General features: G+C 59.0%; 2 protein-coding genes across 5 annotated transcripts; both read right to left on the bottom strand.

Moving 5' to 3' along the window:
• Window positions 1-597: 597 nt before the first annotated feature.
• TRIP6 (thyroid hormone receptor interactor 6) lies at window positions 598-4,216 on the bottom strand. The gene is made up of 9 exons (XM_047779730.1): window positions 3,960-4,216; window positions 3,539-3,666; window positions 3,323-3,448; window positions 2,649-3,035; window positions 2,269-2,362; window positions 2,009-2,178; window positions 1,344-1,522; window positions 966-1,086; window positions 598-869 (listed from the first exon to the last, which is right to left on the bottom strand). Exons 1-9 carry the CDS (start codon window positions 4,066-4,068, stop codon window positions 738-740), a joined length of 1,446 nt encoding a protein of 481 aa, XP_047635686.1. The 5' UTR covers window positions 4,069-4,216; the 3' UTR covers window positions 598-737.
• A 311-nt stretch (window positions 4,217-4,527) lies between these two features.
• Window positions 4,528-14,422, bottom strand: SLC12A9 (solute carrier family 12 member 9). Of its 4 annotated transcripts, none has more exons than XM_047779727.1 (14): window positions 14,261-14,364; window positions 13,292-13,514; window positions 12,968-13,102; window positions 12,381-12,512; window positions 11,643-11,951; window positions 10,651-10,758; window positions 10,424-10,535; window positions 9,705-9,862; window positions 9,515-9,597; window positions 9,248-9,372; window positions 8,934-9,126; window positions 8,607-8,781; window positions 8,271-8,417; window positions 4,528-5,806 (listed from the first exon to the last, which is right to left on the bottom strand). In XM_047779727.1, the coding sequence occupies exons 2-14, from the start codon at window positions 13,470-13,472 to the stop codon at window positions 4,917-4,919; spliced, it is 2,748 nt and encodes a 915-aa protein (XP_047635683.1). In that variant the 5' UTR covers window positions 13,473-13,514; window positions 14,261-14,364; the 3' UTR covers window positions 4,528-4,916. The 4 variants fall into 4 exon arrangements, with proteins under 4 accessions (XP_047635683.1, XP_047635682.1, XP_047635684.1 ...); XM_047779726.1 differs by having other exon boundaries at window positions 14,257-14,362; XM_047779728.1 differs by lacking the exons at window positions 12,968-13,102; window positions 13,292-13,514 and having other exon boundaries at window positions 14,257-14,422.
• Window positions 14,423-15,686: the final 1,264 nt, after the last annotated feature.

The following is a 15,686-nucleotide window of genomic DNA, read 5'->3' as shown; positions in this document are numbered from 1 at the left end:
GCGGATCCAGCAACCATTTTAATGCATTTCCCACCATTTTGTGGTCCCACCAGAGAATCAGCCTTTATTAGTGCTTCAGTCTGCGCTACGTCCTAAACCAGTTGTTCCTGCTCTTCTTCCACAAAGGCACCCCCATCCTTAAGCAAAAGTGGCAAACCCCAACCAGTACCTTGGTGAGCTCGGTTGTAGGTTGAGGGCCTCACCACCCAGCAGGATCTCTGTTGCCCCATAACCTTTACAAGAGGAAATACTGCCTCCCTCGCATATACTGCAGCCTTGCTCCCAGTGCTGGGGTGGGGGTGGGGGTGGGGGGTGGCGTTCTACAGAAACTACCCTAAAAGGGGGATTTAGAGGAGTTGTAAAATACACCCAGGACTGGAGTTCCCATTGTGGCTCAGCGGGGTTAAGAACCTGACTAGCATCCATGAGGATGTGGGTTCAATCCCTGACCTCGATCAGGGGTTTAAGGATCCGGTGTTGCCAGAAGTGTAGCATAGGCTGGCAGCCGCAGCTCTGTTTTGACCCCCTGGCCTGGGTACTTCCATATGCCATAGGTGCAGCCCTAAAAAGCATCAGATGAGACAATAGACTTCAAAGTGTTTTGTAAACTCTTGAGGGATTATTATTTCATGATTAGAGGAAGAGAAGATGGCATTTGCTGACAACATTATAAAGGTAGATGTCAGGTAGGGTGGTTGATGGGAAGGGAGAACAGAGTAGGTGCTTCTGGGAACGACTCAGCAGTCGGTGGTGACGGTGGCTGAGAGCTCTTGGATGCGCCAGGCACTGCAGGCCTTGCACAAGATGTGCCCATCCAGTGGGTAGCAACCCTGACATTCACCCTCAGAGGAGAGCAGCAGCCCGCACTCCTGTTTGGAAAGAAACAACAGCTTTTCATCAGGCCTGGATCCCTGAGCCCCTTCTTTCTTGTGCTCTACCATACCCAGCGCCCCAGGCCCCCTGACCTCGCACTTGTAACAGCCAACGTGAAAACTGCGATCCAGAGCTACAATTCGCACAGTCTCCTCCTGACCGGGCTCAGGCATGATGGCCCCACCACACACTGAGCATCGTGGGGCAAACTTCCTAGAGTGGAAGGGAACCAAGGAGGCTGTCAAGCCCCAGGGTTGGAGGGGACCAACAACGAAGCCCAGGGTAGGAGGGAACAGGATAGGCCAGAGGTAGTGTCTTGGATCTTATGGAAGAGAGTTGTGTTACCAAGAATGAGGCATGGCCAGGGGCGCAAAACAGGAGAGGCTGGTTCTGGGATATGAAGGAGAGATAAGGAAGATGGGAAAGGCCAGGCCAGACATCCTGAGACAAAAGTTGATGACCCAGCTGACCTGTGGAAGTCCTCAATGCAGTGGATCTGGCTGGTGGCATCCACGGTGAAGGGGATGCCATCGAGGCCGCGGTGGCACACCACACAAGTGAAGCAGCCAGGGTGATAGGCCTTCCCCATGGCCCGCAGAATCCGGTCCAGGATGGGCTGGGAACAGGTGGAGCACTTCTCCAGGGTAGCCTGTCAGGAAGGAGAGCAGGAAGGTCAGAGCTGGGGTGACCCATGGCAGCCCTTACAGGCATCCTGCCAGCCTCCCCACCTATTTATGTAGCCCCCTGCATGTGATTCAGTTAAATGTGGCCTTGAACAGGTATGCGTGCAAATCCTAGCACTGCAGCTTCCCCAGACAAGACATTTAAGCTCTCAGACCTTCACTTTCCTTCAGGAGTAACAGCTGCCTCACCAGGGCATTGTGGGGATTCAGCACATTCCCCTAAACCGAAAATAAATGCCTCACTCTTACAGGGCAATGTTGTCCTTTCTCTCCAGCAACCAGTATACAGCTACTTATTTCATCCATGCCTTCTTCTTTATTAGTTTTAGTTCTCCTGCTTCGAGCCTTATTCTTTGGGGCTTGGACACCTAGTTCCCACTCTGGATGGAAGCCCCCTGCTTCTTGCTGCTGACTCCATCTGCCACCACCCCCCGTCGGCCCCCACCACTCACCACATAGCAGCTCTCACAATACGCTCTCCTCTCCACGGCATAGAAATGCTGGCCCCGGAGCTGGGCCCGGCACGTAGAACAGACAAAGCAGCCAACGTGAAAGACACGGTCCAGGGCCACAACCCCGGCCCCATCCCCAACCACATCTTCTCCGCAGCCACCACACCGGCCTGGGGATGGGATGGGTCAGGGTCAACCATAGACTGGGAAGCCAGACCCACTGTCTACCTGCCTGGGGTGTGTGGCGGGGGGCAGCTCACCGAAGTACTCCCCACTGGGCGGGTGGTTCATGTCCTGCACCAGCTTCTTGGTCAGCCTCTCAAGTTCCTCCTCGGGAGGCTGGCTCAGGGGGACCTGGGAGGTGAGAATCAGGGGTTCAATCCTACCTCTCCCTCCCAATACTGTCACCGAGGGTGATCAGGCAATTCCACCCAAAAGCTCACAGGAGAACACCCCAGCCCAGGGGCCAGGGGTGTGCCTCTGGGAGCCAGTGTGCAGATCTAGTCCCCTCCCTCCTTTATTTCCTGACCTGCCCCCCGCCCCCTAGGGAATCCAGAGCTTGAAATCCCCCCACCCCCACCCCACCCAGTCAGCATCCAACTGTCTTTGAGGACCCCAAATCCCAGGGCCCAGGGCTTACCTGGGGCCCGTACCCGCCTCCTCTTCCTCCCGGAGGGCCGGAGACTCCGGCAGCCTCCTCTTTACCCCCTGGCCCTGGCTCACGGTGGCTCCTGTAGCCAGCCCCCCAGACTTCACCTCGGCCTGGGAGAGGAAAGTGGGGGCCCGGGAGGGGCCCCGAGGCCTGAGGGGCCCCCCGCCTGGGGGGGCCACAGCCTCTCACTGGTTGTGCCACCTTCACTTGCACAGGGAAGGCAGGGCCGGCGGGGGTGCTGGCCGTAGCATAGGAGGCCGGCGTGGGGCCGCCATAGGAGGCCGCTGGGAGTGGTGTGGGAGGAACACTCCCTCCATTCGGCTTCAGGGAGCCAGAGCCTGAGCGGTAGGCAGGGAGCTGAGGGGGCTCATAAGCCTGGAGAGAAGCACAGACCAGAAGGCATGAGCTGGGCCCATTCCAGAACACACATCTGTGGAACCCCTGAACCCCGTGTCTGTGGCACCCAGGTAAGCACTGGTTTTGACAAGGGCCCGTCCTTGAGTGGCTGGCAACCTAGTACGTTTTGGTGGCCCAGCTTCCTCCTCGCTGGTGTGTGCATCCCCCATGCGGAGGGAGAAGAGGAGTGAGAATACAGAGCAGGAACCAGGTTGCGGGGGAGGGGTGGGGGACAAGGACAGGGAGGGACAGGAGTGGGGAGTCACCTGCCGGTCAGGCCGCCGTGGGGCGTGACCCCGACCCCCGTCCAACTCAGCCAACATGCTGGTCAGGGAATCTATCTCAGCATCCAGACTTCCTGGGCGCAAGGCCCCCCTGTCCGGGGGGAGCCCCTGGAGATAGAGCAAAAGCAGGGAGAATGCAACTCATATGGCCTCTTCTCCTGCCCTAAGTCCCCCCCACCCCCTAATCGCGGTGCTCACCTGCGAGCGTTGGGGTGCTCCATGGCACCCCACCCAGGCCAGGCCCGGATCCTCCGGTCCCCCAGGGGCCTGGTAACACTGCTCAGATGGGAGGGGGCAAAAATTGACCCTGGGGTGGGACTGGAGTGCTGGGGTGAGGGAAGAGAGAGCCAAGGTGGGGATGCGGAAGGAGAGGAGGGGGACACTTGTGGAGGCCACCGGTCTTGGGTCCCTCTTCACCCCTCTCCCCCCCGCATCTGGGGTCCGAGAATGGGGCAGGAGGCAGGGAGGGCTGCGAGAGGGCGAGGGCGGGGGCGCGGCGGGTTCCAGCCGGGCTTGGGGAAGGGGCGACAGGGGCAGGCTCAGCGGGAGGCAAGAGCAGCAGGGCAGAGTTGAGTGTTGGTGGCCCGGTGGCCTCTGCACCGCACTGGGGCTGCCTTACCTGCTCCGTGGGCTGGCGGCGGCCCGGAGGCGCCTCGGGGGAGCGCTCTCCCCTGAGGGGCTCTGGCGGGCTCCGGCTGCTTCGGGGGGAGCCAGGTGGGCCCGGACATGGTCTGGAATGGGGGACTCCAGACGGCGGTCAGGGCCCCACGGAGCCCCGGGCTCTGACTTTGACCCCTTCTTCCCCGCGACACCTCGCTTGGGACTCCAGGACAGAAACTTTTTCTGGCTTTTTTTTTTTCCCCTTCCTCCCCAATTTTGGGGACGGCCACGCCCCCGATGACGTCATCGCATTCCTGGGGAGGGTCACGTGGCCCCCTAGGCCCTAAACTGCTGTCCCTCCCCTAGTCGGCCCCCTCCTGCGAGCCGGGGCGGCTTTCCTCCAGAGCGTGGGCCCAGGGGGTGGGGGTGGGGGGCTCAGGCAGCCTCCATTAACACGGGGCTCTTGCGCCCCAAGTCCGCACGTGGCCCCCTTGTGCTGGGATGCTCCAGTGCCCCTCCCCGCATACAGATTCGTCCCGCATTCTGTCCCCCCTACCCGCTCCCTCCAGAAACGCTTGGCCAGCACCTAGTGTTTTGGTCTTTTATTCACATTCAGCAGTTAGAAAAATAAAACGGAACAAAAACATCACAACCTCAGGGGTGAGGAGTCTACTGGGCAAGGGGCGGGGAGACTGAGGTAGCCTAGAGTCACAAGCGGAGACCCAGCCCCGTCAAGGCACCAGTGAAGGGAGGGAGGCCAGCGTGGGGGAGGGCTGCTGACTCCTTGCCAGTGGTGGCCGCCAGCTCAGCTGCCCTGGGCACAGCGAGGACCCTCTCCCAAAGACCAGGTTCCCCTAATACCTCCACCAGGGTCTGAGTCCCAAGTACAAGGAGGGCAAGAGGCAGCACCTCCCCTCCTCAACCCGCCAAGCAAAGTGGGCCACCCGACCTGGACACTCTCTACTAGGAACCGGCATCAGAGATCAGTGCAAGTGACAGGGGTGATGCCATGAATGAGCAGCGTGGGGCCCAGGTCACGGCTCAGAATTTCCAGCAGCGCCAGGTAGCGAGGGTAGCGAGAGGGATCAGCAGGCGGCCGAGGCATGTACAAGAACGTGAGGGCGGTGGTGGGTCCTTCTTCACCATCCCCACCCTCAGGCCCACCAGGCCCTCCTCCTCTGCCGCGCCCCTGCTGGGCCCGAACCAGGGCGTTGGCGCTGCGTGCCAGGGCCTCTGCCTCTGCGTCTCCCCGCCTGCCATTCACAAAGTCCCCTTCCTCCTCCTCCTCAGGCTCCTCCGACCCAGCCCCCTCACCCCACACAACCTCCTGCACCTCTGCCCGGATCCTCAGCTGGCTCAGCAGTGCCCGGAGCCGCCCCTCGGCTGCCCCTGGGGCCTCCCGAGGCCCCAGGCACAAGAAGATCCGGAGGCGGGCAGTGTGCCAAGCAGGCACCATGCCCAAGATGGTGGCCATCTGCAGCAGGAAGAGGCCGCAGACGTCCACGTAGCCAGGTCCACCCCGGGGCCGCAGCAGGTTGAGGGGCCACACGTCCACATGATGTGGCTGAGAGGTGCCCCCGGAACCCCGGCTCAGTCGCTCAGGGGGCAGGGCCCCACAAGCCCGGGCAAGAACCACATTCTTATTCATCTTCAGGGCGTCTGCCACAGTGGCCACGTAGTCCTGGGGACTGAGAGCCCGGGGGCTCCCAGGAGCCCGGGGTGGAGGGAACAGGGTGCTCAGGGCTGGGGACCCACCCTCCTGGGTGGCATCAGCAGGCTCAGAGAAAGCTGGATCTGTCAGGAAGTGGTCCTGGGGCGCAGCATCGTCGTAGAAACCCAGGACCAGTGTGTTGGGCTTCATGCCACCTGGGGGCAGAGAGAGATAGGCAGGAAGGAGCCCAAAGGAATCAGAGTCACAGGCTGAGTTCACACCATGCTAACAGGCACCCACTCCCACCCTCTGGCAGCGACGTGTCAGCCAGCAGGTATGACATTTGCACAGTGCTTGGCCTCTTAAGGCAACATTATGCACATTTGCATAATGACTTTGAGTTTTCCCAAACACTTTCACAGGCATTTATCTTCATGACTAATCACCCCCACTTAAATTGACAGAGTTTGCCTTAGGATTCTTTTAACTAAGGAGCACTTCCAGGCGTCATGAGGCAGTAGGATGCATTTCACTCCAGGCTTTAAGCTGCACACCTTTTTTGTGATGGGAGGTGAGAGTCTGACTCCACCGGACAGAAGGGACCCCCTGATTAGTCAAGCTCATGGCCTAGATCCCCAGGGAGACAGCGCTCAGACCCTGCTAGGGGAGGATGAAGCTCAGCACTGGGGCTGCACGATCTGTTTCTATGATAGAAAAGCCCTAATGATGACGTGTCCAAAGCACGGTCCCCTGAGAGCAAACATCTGCACGCTAATCGGGGGGCCCCATCCTGTAGAAAACATTTTGTGTTTTAACTCATCTGATCCTTGAAACAACGCTATGAGGTAGGGACTATTACTCACTCCCCTTTACGGATAAGGCACCTGAGCCCCAGAGCGGTGAGGTCACTTGCCCAAAGGCTCACGGCTGGTAGACACTGGGCCCAGCAGGTGAACACTACGGTGCCCAGCACCAGAGCCCGTTCTCTGAGCCTCTAAGCCAGTTGTGCACCAACCACAATGCCTCACGTCCCTCTGAACAATCAGTGTGGAATCGGCTAATGCCCCTGTAACCAGACTGAATCTATAGGAAGGCTCAGACCTTTTCTAACACCCCATTTTTTTTTTTTAATTTAGGGCCGCGTATGCAGCATATGGAAGTTCCCAGGCTAGGGGTCAAATCAGACCTGGAGCTGCCAGTCTACACCACAGCTGCGGCAATACCAGTTCTGAGTCACATCTGCAAGGTTGGATCCTTTTTTTTTTGTCTTTTTTTAGGGCTGCACTCGCAACATATGGATGTTCCCAGGCTAGGGATTGAATCTGGGCTGTAGCTGTTGGCCTGCCCCACAGCCACAGCAACTTGGGATCCGAGCCACATCTATGACCTACACTGCAGCTCATGACAACGCGAGATCCTTAACCCACTGAGCAGGGCCAGGGCCAGGGATCAAACCTGCAACCTCATGGATACTAGTCAGGTTTGTTACCACTGAGCCATGACAGGAACTCCTCTAATACCCTTCTCATGAGACAAATGGGTTTACTCAAAAACCTACCAACAAATCAAATTGTACATACTAGGGGATTGACCAACTAAAGGAAAACTTTTCCTTTCTCTCTCTCTCTCTCTTTTTTTTTGGCGGTGCCCATAGCATGCAGAAGTTCCCTGGTCAGGTATCAAAACCAAGCCACAGTCAATGACACAGCAGTGACTACGATGGATCCTTAACCCGCTGAGCCACCAGGGGACTCCCCTTTTCCTTTTCCTGAAATCATTTTCTGCAGGATACATCACATGAAAGGAGTGGTCTCTTGGCCCAGGCTCCCCATCAAAAGGTGGATCTGAGGAGAGACCAGGCCCTCAGATATGCCAGGGTCTAATAATGCTCAACAACACCCCCAAAACACTGATCTCGCAAATTAAACTAGTTACACCCCCTCCTGAGCATTTTCAAGGGTTCCCATCAACACCGAACAGGGCAAGGTCCAGCACCTGCACTTTAGCCAGATTGTAAATGGAGCAGGGAGCACGCACTGAGAGAGGGCACAGACGCCAGGCCCGGGATTGGGAAAGGAGGAGGCAGCTAAACAGGGATTCAGAGGGAGCCGGGGTGCAGGGCTGGAGGGCCCAGCATGAAGACACAGTCACAAAGCTGGGAATGGTCCACCCCACCCGAAAGCACCAGCCCCGCACCCACTCGGCATCCTCGCGTTCTTGGGGGGCCACATTACACCACTGTCTATATCTCTGCTCCTTCTGAGGCCCAGCTGAGATACCATCTTGCAAAACCCTGGCCGGCCACATCAGTGCACAGTGGCCTTCCTTTCTCTGGCGGTTAGAAAGCATCTGCCCTAGATTTGATGGGGCCACTTCCAGCTTCAAATGTTGCTCCCATTGTCCCCAGAAAGACAACATGCTCTTCAGAGCCTGTGCCCGCTCACCCCATCACGGGCCAGAAAGAAACCAAACAGTGTCACTGCATCTCTAGTCCTTAAAGCATCTCCTCGGAGACCTTATCAGACACAGCCCCTTATCTCGGAGCACCGAGTCCTATCTGCACTAGACTGTGGGTTCCTTTTGGAGTCCGCCATCTGTGGTTTACTCTCCTGGGGAAGGGAGCAGAGATTGAAAGGGGTCACGGAGGGGGCCAAGGGGACCCAGAGAGGAGCAGCTCACCAAGACCTGAGATCCTCAGCAGATGCTGAGCCCCCTGGCGCACGGAAGGCGAGAGGGTGAGGTCCACGAACGCCTTCACTTGGGCCCGGTCCACCAGGCTCAGCCATGCCCCATACAGTGGCTGCACCGGGTCCGAGGGCAGGGAGTCTGCAGAGAAGGTAGGCAGCAAATGTGGGCCAGACTCATGTACTCTCCCCTAGAGTCCAAATCCCAAGACCTCAGCGGAGAATGGCCTGAGCAGGGATGTGGATGCTAGGAATGGTCCCTGGGGAAGAAGCATGAGGCCTCTGGGTCGCAAAGAACACAGAGAAAGTCAGGGAGAGAGAGGCCACTGACCGAGGTCTCCCAGGGTGACGTGGCCCAGCACATAGAGGCCCCCTTTCTTGAGCTGGTTCGCCAACCGCAGCAGAGGCAGCGCGCCCCGCGGATTCCCCACCAGAAGCAGCAGCTGGGGCCGCCAAAACTTCACGTGGTCTTTGCGGACATCCAGCCGGAGCAGGTATTTACGTACCTGGGGACAAGGTGAGGTGGTGGGAGGGAGGGCTCGGGTAGGCATCCCCCATGCAACCACCTGCAGCCCAGGGAAGGGGAGGTCTCCGTGGGGTCACGGGCCTTCCCAGCCTGCCCCCTCTCCTCCCCCACCCTCCTCAGAGCTCCCCCAACCTGGTGGAAAAGCAGGGCCTGGCTGACGTAGCCCCAGCTACTGGGGCCTACTCGCGCTGTGAGCAGGGCAGAAAGCAGGCCCATGAGAAGCAGGGAGCCGCCGGCAGCCCCGGGGCTGATGAGAAACATCATGAGCAGGCAGGAGGCCACGCCCAGCAAGCAGGTGTGCCAGGAGAAGAGGCTGAAGGTGGGGCTGGGGGCACACAGAGAAGGAAGGGTGCTCAGAGCTGCCCTGACACCCGAGCCCCTCCGAACCCAGCCCCTCCCACACCCCCCTCCCTCTCTCTGGGGACACAGGCATCTCATTCTCTCACCGGAAGTTGGGGGCCGAGGCCCACTCCAGGCTCAGGCAGGACAGGTCCACGGCAGCATAGGCCACCAAGTAGAAGACAGTGACCACGGCGGCCAGTGTGTTCAGCTTCCCGGCCAGGAGCACCAGCTGCACAAGGACCAAGAGGCTGGGCATCCATGAATCCCCCCCATCAAATGCCAACACATTGTGCCTTAACCCTTCCTGGTCCAGAGTGTAACCAGGAGGGGCTCCGGGAGAGGGGGAAGGCAGACCTAAGAGGAAGGCTTACCTGCACCAAGCCCCAAGAATAGAGCACAGCCCCCCAGGGGTTCCCCCCTCGGGATACGACCTTGGCCGGTGAAAGGATCACTCCTGTGCAAACAGGCAGGCGGTGGACACATCAGCCAGGGCTGAGCAGGGGACACAGACAGACTGGGGAGGGTGCGCTCAGAGCCGGGCAGATGCAGAGGACAGCTCACCAAAGAGGTCGTCCTGGGCCAGGGCGTGGAGGATGCGGGAGGCACCAATGAGGGAGCTCATGGAGGCTGAGAGCGATGTGGCGTAGATGCCGATCAGCACCAGCGGGGGCCACAGGCTGATGGCACGGAAGAACCCGTAGTCCTCCTGCAGCAGGGTCCTATGGGGAAGGAGAGGAGGAGGAGGCAGATAATAAATGTGCCTCCATCGCAGGGTCCGGTGAGAACAGCACACGCTACCCGGATGAGGTTGAGCGCTGGGTATCCTCAACTGACCCCAGCCCGGATCTCAAGGGCCATATTCGTAGATCAAGTGTGCCTGGGGCTTAGATTTGGCAGTCACTGGCGGTTGTTGGCTGCTTTGGATTTAATCACAGGGTGGACATTCCCAAGAGTATGTTGTGCACAGGAAGCCAAACATTTGTGGAAATACAAATCGGCCAGAAAGCCTTTCCCCACCCCACTGGCAAACCAAGGGCTTACAACAGCACCAAGCACAAAGCAAATGCTGGCTGCGGGTTGCCTATTACCATGGAGCCAGGCCTCCCCATCACGGCAGCAGCTCCCCCAGTGGCGGGAAGAGTCCCCATTTTCTCCGCACCCCAAGAACCTGGGTATCTGCCCCCCAGCCTATGCTTCGCTTGGAGATCCAGGGGTGACGACCTTGTTCTGACACCATCCCCCTCCACCCCCTTGAGGACCAGGCTCACCCCCTCCCTTACCTGTCACAGGTAAAGCTGGAGAGGAAGAAAAGCAGGATGTAGATGAAGAAAGTATAGGCAACAGCAGTGATGGTACCCAGGGGGATTGCCCGGCTGGGGTCCTTCAGCTCCCCTGGAGGGGAGGGAGCAGAGGGAGAGGGGTCAGCCCTCCACCATCCCCTGCACCCAAACCCTCAGCACCCCGTAGGGCCACAAGGTGGCAGTCCTCTTCCCCCAAGGGTTCTCACCTGACATGTTGGCCCCGGCCATGATGCCCGTGCAGCCATTAAAAAGGACGGCAAAGACGCTGGCAAAGGTCATCACAGCCCCTGTGGTGTAGTCCTTGGCGTAGCCAGCTTGGGGGGGGGGGGGTCCAAAGGAGGACAGCGCCTCAGCATCTCTCCCACGTGCCTCTGGCCCTACCACCCTCTCCTCGTATTCTATTTTTTTTTGTCTTTTTAGGCCTGCACCTGCTGCATCTGGAAGTTCCCAGGCTAGGGGTGGAATCAGAGCTACAGCTGCCGGCCTACGCCACAGCCATGGCAACTTGAGATCTGAGCCATGTCGGCAACCTACACCTCAGCTCGTGGCAACATTGGATCCTCAACCCACTGAGCAAGGGCAGGGATCGAACTGGCATCCTCCTGGATGCTAGTCGGGTTCTTAACCCGCTTAGCCACAATGGGGAACTCCTCTCCTGATATTCTAAAATCCCTCTGCCCCCCACCACCCTCACCCAGACCCCAGCTCTGACCCTGTCTCTGGGCCTGGCCCGGCTGACTTCATCCTCTCCTTCTCCCCCATACTCTGTTCTTCCCTCCCTCCTCTCTGAATCTCCCAACCCCTCCTCCCCCGCTCCAGCCATCTGTGGGGGCTCCACTGCCTGGCGCCCTCCCCAGCCTGTGCCAGGTCCCCCTTCTTTGGACGCCTCTGTGATTCTCATCTGCTTGAATCACACTCCGTCCTGTGGAACAATGTGTTTCCTGAATATATGTTTTATCTCTCCAACTAAACAAGTTCCTCTAAGGCAGGGACTCTCTTGTGGTTACCCTTGCGACTGGCTAAGCCAAACACAGAGCGGCCAACACATGCCCAGCAGATCTTAATCAACCTGCGCTGCTTTGAGGTCCAGACCTCCTGCCCCTGATTCTTTCTGACATCTGTGCTCATGTCATCTTTTCTGACATCTGTTCTCACAGGTGCCACCCCTAGGACCCCAGCATCCCTGCCCCCAGCTCACCGCCCAAATTGGCCTTCAGGGTGCTACTGTTGAAGCCAGTGAAGTGGCCGAACTGGGGTGGCAGGGAGGAGCCGTTGGGGCCAGGCCGAGGGGTCAAGGGGATGTCCCTGGGCCCCACAGCCACAAAGCTGACCAGCACCGAGGCCAGGGAACCAGAGACCAGCAGGAACGTGAGGAAGGAGGCTCGGGCGTAGAGGCCAGCCCCCAGTGTACAGACCCCGCCCACCAGGCCCAGCAGCAGGGAGCCATAGAGCAGGCTCCAGCCGTAGCCCTGGGGCAGGACCCGGAGCCCACTGGACCCTGCAGCATCTGTAGAGAGGAAGGAACAGAGTTAGAAAGCCAGACCCCCAAGGAGAGACCCCCCCCCCCCTCTGCCAACCATGACTCAAAATGGGAATAGACCCTATCTTTGGCCCACCTGTCCTTGGCGGGGCCATCATGCCCATTCCCCCACCCCAACTGTACCCCAGCATCCTAGCGCTCCCTGGTGGTTTTAGGAGCTCTGTCAGTTTTAGGAGCGTGAGCCTAGCCTCCCTGGCTAAATGGTAAGTCCTCGTGGGCCAGGACATCCTCTTGGGTGTCTACATGAGGCTGGGCACACAGCAGGAGCTCGAGGAAGTTGAGCTCAAGGACCACTGTGTGTCTCTCCTGGAATGGGCTTCTCTCCCTGCCATGATCCCCAGAATCCCAGACCCTGCAAATCCTCAGAGCTGCCCCAACCGGGGAGGGAACACAGACCAGCCCCGAAGACATCAAGTATGGCCTCCACCAGCCCCAGCAGGGAGACGGCACAGCCACAGACGTTAGCCAGGTAGAACATGAGGCCGATGCTGCCCCCGACTTCAGGCCCCAGGGTCCGGCTGATCATGACTGAAAGTGGAAGCAGGGGGTGAGCGTTAAGGGAAAAGAAACTGAACTGAAGCGCAAAGCACTGTGCAGCTGGTCCTCCAGCCCTTGTCTCCTTGAACACACTGGGGCTGCTCCCAGAGGCAGGCAGTGTGTCCCCATACAACACTCCCAAGCCATGTGGCTTTGCCAAAATGCTCCTGAATTTCCAAGTCCATAAAATGAATACTACCTAATTGACAGGACTGTTAGGAGAACCAAGATGGCAGCTGGGAAGCCACCTGGTAGCCTGGAAACTGGCACTAACCTGTAAGGCCATGTTGGTCACCTTCCCCACAGCAATCTGTCTACCAGACATTCGTTAGAACTTGCACACACACCCCCTTGTCCTGCCCTCCCTCAGGTGCAGGGAGGGGCCCCCTCCTCCTCCCTATAAAACAGAAGAGCCCAGACCCCAGTCCACCACTGCTGGAGGATACAGTAGGCTCCGCCCCCTCGCACAGCTCCATTGGTGGCGATGGCACAGACGGAGAGGACAGTGAGGGCCAGGATGAAGTAGGCAACCAGGAGCATGGCCAAAGCCTGCAACAGCCCAGCATGGCCCACCACGAACCCTGGGACAGGAGAGGCAAAGCAGTTCAGATGGCGGCTCACCCGTCCCACCCCCACCCAGGGCAGAGCTAAACAAGGTCGCGGGAAGCCCCCTCCCCAAGCCCATCATCTACCGACCTTCTCCCAGAGCCCTTCCCCAACTCATAGCAGTCCCACCCCCCTGCACCCCCCGAGGAACCTCTCCTACTCACCAATCCTCAAGAAGACAACTATGCTGAACATGGACAGGACGGTGGGCACCACCACACCCAAGAAGGTGGAGAGCTTCCGGGCAGATGCCCCTCCAGGACCCCCGGCCCCATTGGCAGGGAAGGCAACCCCCTCCTCCCCCAGGAGCCGGTAGGCCAGCAGAGGAGAGTTCTCACTGGCCATGGCCGAGAGCAGGCAGAGGAAGCCAACAGTGGGTTATGAGGCCTGCAAAGAGTTCGCTGAGTGGAAAGCAGCTCCGTGGAGCCTCCCCACAAAACACCTCGAATCAAACACCCAGAAGCTTCCCCCAAGAAGAAATACACACACACTCAAAGAGTAGGTGGTGGGAGGGAGGGTGCAGACTGGTCCTGGCCACTGCCCCAACAGTGGCAGGCTTCAAGCCTCATCACTGACCAGGGTCCCTCCCAGCTCCTGGCGGCCACCCCTTCCCCCACATCCCTTAGGCTAGGGATGGCAGCGGCTCTGGAAAAGTGCAGATTCTCACCCTTCTTAACTAGCAGTGCAAGAGGAAGCAAATCCCCCAAAAGGGAAGTGAGTTATGGGCAAGAGGCCCTCCTCACCCTCTCCTCTGGAGTCCTGAGCCGCCCCTCAGTTTCTTCTATGCCATCACCTCAACCCCCCACCCCTCACCTCCCCACCCCCACAGTAAGAAACTTCCCAATCTTCCAAGGCCCCACTCTCCATCAACCCTCTTCCTCAACCCATCTCAGACAGGCTCCTCTCTCCTTCACCTCACCAGATTCTTCCCACCCACAAGGCGTCCTCCAAACTCTACCACCCCAACCACTACCAAAACAAAACCACTGGCCAGCAACACAAAGTGGGTCCTCCTCCCCTCCCTGGTTCCTGCCCACTTTCTCCTGGGGCAGGTTGGAGGGGGTCGAGATTGGCTTCTCCCCGCCCGGGCGCACCCCCACAGCCCAGGGGTGGCAGGGCGCTCACTCACCCACCAGAGGACGCAGCCGCTCGGGGGTGATCCCCGAGAGCCAGTGGGGTCGGCTACGCCGGAGGGGGCGCGGGTGCCGGAAAAGACAGCTGCAGCTACCGGGATGCCAGGCCCGGAGCCTGCCCCCTCCCCCAGCACACAGGCTCCCCATTGGTCCCCGGGTATGGCCACGCCCCGTGGGCGAGCCTAGGGAAGCCCCGCCCCCCCGGGCTCAAGCCGCCCGCAGGACTCCCGCCCCACAAGCGAGTGGGATGCTACTCTCTGTTGCCCCTCAGACGTGCGTCTCCGTCAGAATATAGGCCACGGCTCCCACTGCGCCTAGCACCCTTGTGCAAACAAGCGCCCACCACGCAGCCGGGACCCCACTTGGAGCTCGGAGGCGCAGCGAGGAACCCCTGCTGAAAGGGGCGTGGCGGTGAAGGGACAGAAGGCCGCCGGCAGATGGGCGGGGCCACTCACCTGGCCCAGGTACGCCGGGCCACTTCAGCCCACACTTTCCCTGGGTCCTACTCCTCCAGCCTCTCGGATCCCTAGAAAGCCCACCAGGTTCCAGCCTCAGCCCTCGCCCCTGCGGCGCCCTCCCCTTGAGCCCAGTCCAGCCCAGCGGCTGCGCTCTCGGCTTCCGCCGCCGGAGGGAGCCATTGGCCGCCAATCCCGGCGAGCCCTTGAGGACTGGCCGCCTCGTCCCCCGCCTGCTCTCGCGCCTCCCAGCAAGGCTGTCCTCCAGCAGGGATTATACGACTTTCCACCCTCTGAAAATTAGGACTTCCCTCCTCACTTTTTTACAGGTACCATCAACATCAGCGCTACCTGTTAACGTTTCCTCATCTGAAAATAGGGATTAACTAGACTCTCCTGCCTCATAAGGTTGCTGTGAGAGCTCAAAGAACTGGAAAACAATACCAAAATGTTCAATAAATTACTTGCATATGGTACTGTATTAAATACGCATCACCACGTTGTGAGTAGATACCACTGTGATTTCTATTTTTCTCTTTGTGTCTTATTCGGAGCCGCACCATGGCATATGGAGGTCCCCAGGCTAGGGGTGGAATAGGGGTTGTAGCTGCCGGCCTACACAGCCACAGCAACGTGGGATCCTTAACCCACTAAGCCAGGGATCGAACCCCAGTCCTCATGGATACTAGTCGGGTTCATAAACCACTGAGCCCCTGATTTCTTTTTTCTTTTTTTCTTTTTTTTTCCCTTTTTTCTTTTTTTTTCTTTTTTTGTCTTTTTTGTTGTTGTTGTTATTGTTGTTGTTGTTGCTATTTCTTGGGCCGCTCCCGCGGCATATGGAGGTTCCCAGGCTAGGGGTTGAATCGGAGCTGTAGCCACCGGCCTACGCCAGAGCCACAGCAACGCAGGATCCGAGCCGCGTCTGCAACCTACACCACAGCTCACGGCAACACCAGATCCTTAACCCACCA

The sequence above is a fragment of the Phacochoerus africanus genome, chromosome 5 (genome assembly GCF_016906955.1).
Source record: "Phacochoerus africanus isolate WHEZ1 chromosome 5, ROS_Pafr_v1, whole genome shotgun sequence".
Lineage (NCBI taxonomy): Eukaryota > Metazoa > Chordata > Mammalia > Artiodactyla > Suidae > Phacochoerus > Phacochoerus africanus.
The sequence above is the reverse complement of the archived record's forward strand: the minus strand, read 5'-3'. Positions and strand labels throughout refer to the sequence as shown.